At 53.5% G+C, this 9,358-nt stretch overlaps 1 protein-coding gene and 1 non-coding gene across 2 annotated transcripts; one reads left to right on the forward strand and one right to left on the reverse strand.

The window, feature by feature from the left end:
- Nucleotides 1-2,209: 2,209 nt before the first annotated feature.
- On the reverse strand, nucleotides 2,210-9,244 carry LOC132360013 (aflatoxin B1 aldehyde reductase member 4). The gene is made up of 7 exons (XM_059915075.1): nucleotides 8,829-9,244; nucleotides 5,630-5,817; nucleotides 5,349-5,453; nucleotides 4,517-4,613; nucleotides 4,170-4,269; nucleotides 3,452-3,581; nucleotides 2,210-2,641 (listed from the first exon to the last, which is right to left on the reverse strand). The coding sequence occupies exons 1-7, from the start codon at nucleotides 9,154-9,156 to the stop codon at nucleotides 2,480-2,482; spliced, it is 1,110 nt and encodes a 369-aa protein (XP_059771058.1). The 5' UTR covers nucleotides 9,157-9,244; the 3' UTR covers nucleotides 2,210-2,479.
- Nucleotides 6,253-6,325, forward strand: TRNAG-UCC (transfer RNA glycine (anticodon UCC)). The gene has a single exon. It is a non-coding gene; the product is annotated as a tRNA-Gly (tRNA).
- Nucleotides 9,245-9,358: the final 114 nt, after the last annotated feature.

Consider the following 9,358-nt stretch of genomic DNA (forward strand, 5'->3'; position numbering starts at 1 on the left):
TGAATCCCACGCGCCTAGAGCCCGTGCTCCGCAACAAGAGAAGCCACCGCAATGAGAAGCCCGCGCACCACAACGAAGAGTAGCCCCCACTCGCCGCAACTAGAGAAACCCCGTGCGCAACAACGAAGACCCAACACAGCCAAAAATAAATAAATAAATAAATAAATAAATAAATAAATAAATAAATAAATATAAAAGCTTTGTTGAGACATAATCCACATTATTATACACCCATTTATTTTATTTTATTTATTTTTATTTTTGGCCGCATTGGGTCTTCGTTGTTGCGCATGGGGTTTCTCTAGTTGCAGTGAGCAGGGGCTACTCTTCGTTGTGGTGCGCAGACTTCTCATTGCAGTGGCTTCTCTTGTTGCGGAGCACGGGCTCTAGGCACGCGGGCTTCAGTAGTTGTGGCACGTGGGCTCAGCAGTTGTGGCTCACGGGCTCTAGAGTGCAGGCTCAGTAGTTGTGGCACACGGGCTTAACCGCTCCATGGCATGTGGGATCTTCCTGGATCAGGGATCAAGCCTGTGTCCTCTGCATGGGCAGGTGGATTCTTAACCACTGCGCCACCAGGAAAGTCTCTATACACCCATTTAAAGAGTACAATTCAATGTTTTTTTTTTCTTAGTGTATTCAGCATTGTACAACCATCATAATAAACTTTAGAGCATTTTCATCACCCCCCAAAGAAACCTGTACTCATTAGCAGTTAATCTCCATTTCCTCCCAACACCCCCTCAGCCCTAGGCAACCACTTATCTACTTTCTGTCTCTAATACATTTGCCTATTCCAGACATTTCACGCAAGTCAGATCACACAATATGAGGCCTTTTGGAACTGTCATCTTTCACTTGGGATAACATCTTCAAGGTTCATCCACATTGTAGATGTTTCATTACTTCATTCTTTTTTATCGCCAAATAATAGTCCATGGTATGGATATACCACTTTTTATTTTTCCATTCATCAGTTGATGGACATTTGGGCTGTCTCTATTTTTTAGCTATTATGGACTTACCTCTGGACTCTCAATTCTGTTCCATCGATCTATATGTCTACCCTTATGCCAGTCCCATACTGCTTTTATTCTCTAGCTTTGTAGTAAGCTTTGAAATCAGGAATTGGAGGACTTTGTTCTTGTTTAAATTTGTTTTGGCTATTCTGTATCCCTTGAATTTCCATATGAATTTTTAAAAAATTTTGCCAATTTCTGTAAAAAAAAAAAAATCCAGCTGGGGTTTTGATAGGGCTTCCACTGAATCTTATTAGGTCAATTTCAGATTTTGTCATCTTAAGCAACTCAATTTTGGGGTGGCTTGTTGTACAACAATAACTGATACTATTATTAATATGAGTGGGGTAATAACTGGTATTACCCCACTTGGGGAAGCATCCATTTTATTATGGGTGAAGACAAAGGAGGGTGTCTTCATTCTAAATAATAAAACATCGTCTGAAAGCTGTCTCCTTCTAGAAAGCAAGTAGGACTTTCCTTTGAACAAAGAGTCTTTGATTGGCGGTTTTGTCTGCATTTCCAGGTTGAGCCCCTTTCGTCACTTGAAGAGACTGGTCCAAATGCTGCCTACTGCTGCTGCGTGGCCCACACCCTACCTCTCACCCAGGGTGTGATTTTTCTGCCCTGGTAATGTTCAAACAGCAACCACTTGACCTGGGATTTCATTTCTTCTGCAGCCTTGGGTGCCTCTTACTTGGGGTAGGGATTTGCTGAGGGAAATGGGGGTCCTGGCTGCCCACGCCCACTCCCACCAGAAGGAGGCCCAGCAGCAGAGCTGAGAATCTGTGGAAGACCAGAAGACAGGAGGCTTTAGCTAAGAGTAAAGCCGCTGCTGAAATGAGTGTGTGTTAAAATGTCCCACAGCATCCTGGAAGGTTTTATTCTTCTTCGTGGGACGCTAACAGTAGGTTTTTGCCCAACTTATTCCATTTCTAAGTATTTAATGACATAATTCTGAATGAGAGAAAATCTACCTCAGGGTATATGACCCTCTTTTCTTCTGTCGCGTGTAGAAGCGTGAGGGCCACCTGCAGCCCCGATGTTGAGAGGTTAGGCTGGGTTCAGGGCAGGAGGCTGGGAGACCCTCCCACCGCCTCTGCCTTTAGATGACTCCAGCTCATGGTTCTACCCCTTTGGCAGGAAGCCCCCAGGCAGGGTGGAAACAAGTCGTAAGCAGTTGAGGAGACAAATTTGTGGGCTTCACTCCGGGCCTGGGCTACAGCCAGGTCAAGTGCCTGCTTTATTCAGACAGGAAATGCATGAATGGGGCTCAGCCCCAGCCTTTACACATTGTGAAGGCAACTGGGAGTGAGGCAGGGATCTAGAAAAATAATGCATGGATCCAGACAATGGAGAAAGACCATGCTAAATCAGCTTAAGGCAAAGACCGGCCAGGGTGAGAGAGTAGAAGAGGTGACAGAAAAGGAAGAAACCTTGGGCAGCTTGAGCTGTGCTGGGGCCTAGCGGAAGTAGCTGGGACATTCATGGGCAACCAGGTGCCAGGCCTGATCAAAGGCCTGCACGATGGCTGGCTCTAGGGGCCCTTCTTCAGTGGCCACCAAGTTCTGTTCCAGCTGCTCCAGGCTGGACATGCCCAGGATGACCGCGTCCCCGTGGGCACCCTGCAAGGGGAGATGGCCAGACGTCAACACACTAGTGCACCACAGTGACCCCAGTCACACACGCTCCCCCCACAGCCTTGCCCCTGCCAAAACTTGGGACCTGATTTTTAAAATTTATACTCTACATAGTTCTAGAGAGCACTTAAGGTACCTTCAACAACTGTAACTATGTGACCCCAAACCCTGTCTTCTTTCCTCCTGCTGCCACACTGCTCATCCTCATTCAGACCTAAGTTCAGAGCCCGGTTCTGCCACTGAGCAGCTGTGTAAACTAGGTTTAGCTATTTAACCCCCCTGAGACTCAAATCTTCTCAATTTTCAGCGTGGTTATGGGAATGAGAAATTATGCAAAGCATTTAGCTCCCACTTATTGAAAACCTACTATATACATGTCAGAGACTATGCAACTATGTAAGGCTGAAGCTGGAGAAAAGTTTTAGCCAGGAAGACAGGGGACACCAAAGAGAGAGGGAAACCCCACCTCCCCCCAGAGGAGCCAGACCAGTGGGTTTTACAGTCAAATCTGTGATAATTTTCTATCCCTTTCACAGCTGTATGAACCCCAGTTTGCTTATCAGTAAAACTGGAATAATCACACTTCATCAGGCCTAGGTAATAATTCAATCCATGTTAGTAAAGCCCTCATTATAGGGCCTGGCACTTGGACAGCTACTCAGAACAACAGAAAGGCTGCCGTGAAAACTGGAACAAAGAGAAATTTCAGAGGGAAAAACTACTTAGGAATCACCTGAAGGTAACGCTGGCTTCCCGAAGAGAGCAGAAGTGGGGCTTCCAGGGACGACGGGTTACCTGGAGCTGGGAGTGGTGGTACATCCACCGGAGGGCGGCCGAGGTCATGCTGGGGGCGCTGGGGCCATACGCAGCCTGCAGGGCCTTCTCCACCAGGGCAATGGCCTTGAAGTGGTGTTCCTTCCAGAAGCTGAGCAGGTGGGGAGGGTAGCACAGGGGTCAGGACCATGGGGTCACACTGGGGGCCACCACCAAAGAGTCAAACAGGACAGCTGCTCTCACCCCAACCCTGTAGCATGGAGGGGCTGGTATCCCCTCTAGCAATGGGTCTCCTGCTTTATTGAACCACCCAGGATGCTGGCTCCCTCACCAGAGTCCTCAATGACATCTTTACCCCTAAGAACGCAAAGCCTGCCCTTACTTTACCTAGGGAAATAGGCAGCAAGTACAGGGGCATGACTCGGCCCCAGGACTGCTGAGCCTCCATCCAGGGCCCTCTCCTTCCCTATTTGCAGGGGATGAGCACTTCTCAGGGAGGAGCTATGACTTGGAAGACCTGGCATAAGGTCCAGGGATCCTCATTCCTCACGGAGGTCCCAAGAAAACAAGAAGAAACCCTATAGAGGGCTTCAGAATTCCTCCAGGAATCAAAAGAGGCAGGTCCAGGCAGCAAGGGATGGCCTGGAGACCCAGGAAAACAGCCTAGAACTCCTCCATTTCAGATAAAGGGAACCCTCTCCCACTCCACTCATCCTGATGCAACCCATCTCCAGCTCACCGATTCCTGTAGATCTCTGCCCAATTGGTCCCAAAGAAACGGCCCACAGGTTGTTTCCTGTCCTTGTCCTCATACTTGTACTTGCCGGTCAGCAGGCCCCCTGCGGGAAGGCTGCAATCAGATCCCCTGGCACTGCTCCCAGAGGCTGCTCTGGACCGGAAGTGAGGGTGATGGTGGGGGACCCAGGAGGGATGGAGAACCCAGCCCAGCCTCTTGTCAAACCCTTCCCTGCTTCCCAGGTTCGGGGCCGGGCATCCCCCAGGTCAGGAATAGGGAGAAACAGGACCAGAAATGCCCCCCCGGATCTGGGAGGGGAGCCCGTCCCCACAGCAGCCCATATCCCATACCAGCCAAAGGGTTGTAGGCGTAGAACCTCAGTCCAAAGTGCCTGATGCAGGGGAAGAGCTCTGTCTCCACCTGCCGGGTGGTGGCGTTGTACATGCCCTGTGGGCAGAAGGGCCAGCTGGAGAGGGTGCATGGGTCAGGGGACCCCAGTCTTCTTTAAAAACCTTCAGTCAAAACCTGCCCAGGACTTCAGCAATGATTTCCAACATCCCTAGTGGTGGCTGGGCGATGGGGAGATGGTGCTGGGCCCCAGGAAAAGACAGTGGACGGGATATGTCATTCCACACATATCTGTAGGCACCAACTGTGGGCTGGACACTGAGTTCCCAAACACCAGCGGATCTAGTAAGGTCTCTGCTTCCAAGAGATGTTAGAGTCGAATTAAAAACAAAGACAGAGGTCAGGTGATCACATAAAGGTGGGTTCGGTGATCATAGCAGATTCTCCCAAATACTTGCTCAATGTATGAAGATGGGGTTTGGAGATGGGAGGCCCCGCTGGGCTGTTGGGAAAGGCCTCCAGAGGAAGAGGCATCTAAGTGAGACCTGGGCACTCGTTCCCACGAGAAGCGGGGAGGAGTGTTCCAGGCTGACTGCAGAGGGAGAAGCAGGCAGGAAGGGGAGCCTGGGCCGGAGCGAGCAGGTGCCTATTGGCTGGGCTGAGGGTACCCGGGAGCCATCTACAGGCTGTGAGCAGGGGAGGCAGGGGAGTGGCTGCTATGGAGAGGGCACAGGGTTGGGGGGGAGATTGGGGGGGGGGGGAGTGGGAGGGGCCAAGAGGACCCGGGACCAGCAGGCACCCAGGAGACAGAGGCCTCTGCAGCCCTGGCCTCACCTGGTACACGGTGGGCAGGATCCAGCTGTTGCTCTTGCACAGGGTACAGATCTCGGCCACTTCCCAGGCGGCATAGTTGGAGAGGCCAAGCTCCACAAACTTGCCCTGCGGGGGAGAGGCCAAGGTCAGAACCCACTGCAGCCCAGAACACCAGGAAGGAGAGACTGGCGGGGGACCCTGGGAGTGGGGTCTGTCCCCAGCTCTGCTCTGGGACAGCCCTGGAGCCTCCACTCTCCTGGGCAACGACAGGCCAAGGAGAGGAGCTGGGGGGCCGCCCTCACCTCCTGGTGCAGCTGGTGGCAGGCACGCAGCGTCTCTTCCACAGGGGTGCCGTGGTCCGGTGCGTGTAGATAGAAGAGGTCAACCTGGGGACACTCCAGCCGCTTCAGTGACGTCTCCAGCTGGGACCGGAGGCTTTCAGGCTTCAGTGACTTCCCTTCCCAGGGATTGGCCTTGGTAGCGATTTTCACTTTGTGGGAAGAATGTAATGGTTAAGAAACTTATTGTAACCACTTACTAGCCATGTGACCCTGACTAAATTACTTAAGTTCTCTGAGTTTCAGTTCTCTAATCTATAAAGTAGGGATGGTAACAATGGAACTGTCTTCACAGGGAGAGCATGAGGATTGAATAATGTCTCATGTGCGAGCTCCCAATGCTCACTGCTGCTATATTATTAGTCACCAAACTGCTAGCTGTTCCAAGCCCTGTAGTAGAGGCCAAGTGCACAGAGATGAACTAAACACACTCAATTCCTGCCCTCAAGGAGGTCACAAGCTAGAAGGTGATGTTACAATATGTAAGTGCAGTAGAGCCCAGAGGAGAGGTATGTGGCCAACCTGGGAATTCCAGGGAGGGCTTCCTGACCCCGCAAGTTGAGTCTCCAAAAAAGCATCCTGGGACTTCCCTGGTGGTCCAGTGGTTAAGACTCTGCACTTCCACTGCAGGGGGCACGGGTTCAATCCCTGTTCGGGGAACTAAGATCCCGCATGCTGCGCGGTGCGGCCAAAAAAAAAAAAAAAAAAAAAGAAGAGTCCCAGCCAACAAGGAAGGGTGGGAAGCACATTCCAAAGGGTGGGAACTTGGACAAAGTCACAAAGGCAAGAAAGCACAGTACGTGAAGGCCATACGTGCAACTCTGAGTTATAAACTCCAGGCAGGGAGCAGTGGTACACGAGACAAGAGAAGGGGGTCCAGACCTAATCCCAAAGGGTTGTCTCAAATACCATCATTCAAAGGTTTTATGAGTGAACTGGTCAGCTGTGTTCACTCTGGCTGCCGTATAGAGAGAGAAGTCGAGGGGGCAGGCCTGAAGACAGGGGGACAAGTAAAGAGGCTGCTGCAGGAATTCAGGAAAGAGATGCAGCTGCTGAACATAACCGCTGGCAGATCCATTTGAGAGAGAGGTAGAAGGCAAAATGGGCAGAAGGCAGTGACAGTTTCCCCCCTCTCCTTCCAGACTCCTGGAAGCGTGCACATCCGCATATCCACCGTAGAGACACACTCTGCCTGAGAACAAGAGAGTGTTCTGCCCTGCAAGCAGCTTGGAAGTGCTATAAAGAATGCTGGCTCTCTGGGGGATTCCCTGGTGGCGCAGTGGTTAAGAATCTGCCTGCCAATCAAAGGGACACAGGTTCGAGCCCTGGCCGGGGAAGATCCCACATGCCGCAGAGTAACTAAGCCCGTGCGCCACAACTACTGAGCCTGAGCTCTAGAGCCCGCGAGCCACAACTACTGAGCCCACGTGCCACAACTACTGAAGCCTGCGCGCCTAGAGCCTGCGCTCCGCAACAAGAGAAGCCACCACAATGAGAAGCCCGCGTACTGCAACGAAGAGTAGCCCCCACTCGCTGCAAATAGAGAAAGCCCGCGCACAGCAATGACGACACAACACAGCCAAAAATAAATAAATAAATAAATGTATATAAATATTAAAAAAAAAGAACGCTGGCTCTCTGGATTCTGCACTTTCCATACTTGGCAAACGCAACTCAGTAATCCAGAGGGGAGGGAGTCATCAGACCACTTGGATGTTGGAGAGACCAAGTCCCTCAGCTTCTCGTCCAGATTTTTTCCATTCCCCACATTTTCTCAAACCCCCTGCATTCTTGGTGTGAACTTTGCCTCAGGTCTGACCTGAGGACTTTGACTCTGTGAGTGCCTGGCCTCAAAGAAGGAAGAAGGGAAGGACTGGAGGGGGAGAAACCAATTCAGAAATAAAATCTTCATTAGTCACGAGAGGCACCCAGGTGAACTAGAGAGTGTGGGTCTGAGATGTACATCCCCAAGTCTGTTCCTCCAGATTCACCAAGCTATGAATCTAAGGAGGACCCAGAGGGGGATGCCCCCAACACAAGGGCTGGGAAGAAAGAGCCTCAGGATGGAAAAGAGGAGGCAGAGTGCAGTAGTAATAGTATCAGCTGACTTCACTGGGTCCCACCATGTGCCAGGCACCCTCCTAGGCACTTCCAATGGCATCAGGCTGATGAGGGACCGTCCCTCCACACACACATCCTCCACTCAAGCACACCTGCCTCCTGGCCATCCACACAGCAGTCTTGGCACAGCTATGCCCCCAGCCTCTCATAACATTTTGCCTCATGCTCTGCCCAGCAAACTACTATTGTTCCTTGAAGGCCCAGCCTCAGTGTACTCTGAGCCTTCCCTAGGGCCTCTGCCTGGCCCCATCATGCCTTCTGTAAAAGTGCTTCCTCTTCTAGGCTCCTCTGCAATCATTTGCTTCAATCTTCCCCACTAGACTCTGAGCTCCCTGCGGGTGGGTTAGAGACACTTTCCCCCTATAGCTCCATAAGAAGCTGGCATAGGGCTACAGGAGTGGACAGAAATGCCTTACCCTCTCTCTCACGCCTCTCCACTCTTTACCCCACCACCTCTGCTCCCCCAGCCCGGTCTATGGCAATGCTACAGCTCTCCGTGAGAGAGCCAGGGGTACTGCCAACTGAATAGAGCAAAGTCTAGGGACTGATGAAAGACCTGGATGAGAAAAGGGCTCTCGAGGAGCGCATGGGCATTGAGGACAATGGGGAGAGGGGCATAGGCAGAGCGCCTGGGGACCGGTTATGGGCACCTGGCAGGGTTGGAGGCGGGTACGGCATAGCTCTGGAGACCAGTGCCGCAGAGAGGTGCACTAAGAAAGCAACTGGGGTAGGAAGCCAAGAACTAGATCAGGCTCGGGGGTTACCGAGTTGCAATCCCCAGACGAAGAAGCGGAGGGAAAGGTGGTCAGGATAAAGCGCTGTTCAGCTGTCGGGGCTGGATGTGCAAGGGAGTTGAGGAGCGGGGGGTTCACAGAGCTGCGGGATGGCCAGGGGAGGTGGGCGCCCCGGGGGCGGGACGAAGCTGTCGGCCCTGACCGCAGCGTGCGCGTGGCTGGGGTCGGGTCAGCGTCCTGCGGGACGGGTCTGCACTGCACGGTGCAGGGAGAGGACAGGCGGTCGGTGCGCGGGCGCCAGAAGTTACCTTTGCAGTCGCCGCCGCCCAGCCCGAGCCCCAGGCCGCCCAGGATGCTCTCGGACTGGCCGTCGCTGTACATGAAGGCTGTGTCCAGCTCAGTGTGGCCGCGCTCCAGGAAGGCGCGCACTGCCGCAGCGCTGGCGGGCGCGTCCATGCGGCGCCCCATCTCCATGGTGCCCAGCACGGTGGCGGGCCGGATCGGGGAGCCTGAGGTGGCACGCGGGCCCCGGGACATGGCGGCTGCGGTGGCGGCGGTGCGAGCCTCGGGCGGCCTGGGGGTACGAGCGCAGCGGACGGCGGCGCGGGCCACGGCGCGAGGCAAGGTGCTCAGCATGAGGTCGGCGCCTGCGCGCTGGATCGCGTCGGGCCCCGCCTCCCAGCCGAGGGGGGAGAAGCGCTGCGCCCCCTCACGCAAGATACGCTCGCTCGCCAGCCACGACTCCCGGAACCTTCCGCCAAGTGCGCGGCGCAAGAGGCGGAGCCGCGCAGCTCCGGGGCGGGGCGGGGCGGGGCGGGGCGGGGCGGGGCGGGGTTTC

Source organism: Balaenoptera ricei, chromosome 1, assembly GCF_028023285.1.
Source record: "Balaenoptera ricei isolate mBalRic1 chromosome 1, mBalRic1.hap2, whole genome shotgun sequence".
Taxonomy (NCBI): Eukaryota; Metazoa; Chordata; class Mammalia; order Artiodactyla; family Balaenopteridae; genus Balaenoptera; species Balaenoptera ricei.

Excerpts from the sequence above, each read along its gene's own strand:
- LOC132360013 (XM_059915075.1), bottom strand. The coding sequence starts at position 9,156 with ATGCTGAGCACCTTGCCTCGCGCCGTGGCCCGCGCCGCCGTCCGCTGC. Across the intron at positions 4,614-5,348 it reads TCCTGCCCACCGTGTACCAG|GGCATGTACAACGCCACCAC; the intron begins GTGAGGCCAGGG and ends TTCTGCCCACAG. Across the intron at positions 4,270-4,516 it reads CGCCTACAACCCTTTGGCTG|GGGGCCTGCTGACCGGCAAG; the intron begins GTATGGGATATG and ends GCCTTCCCGCAG.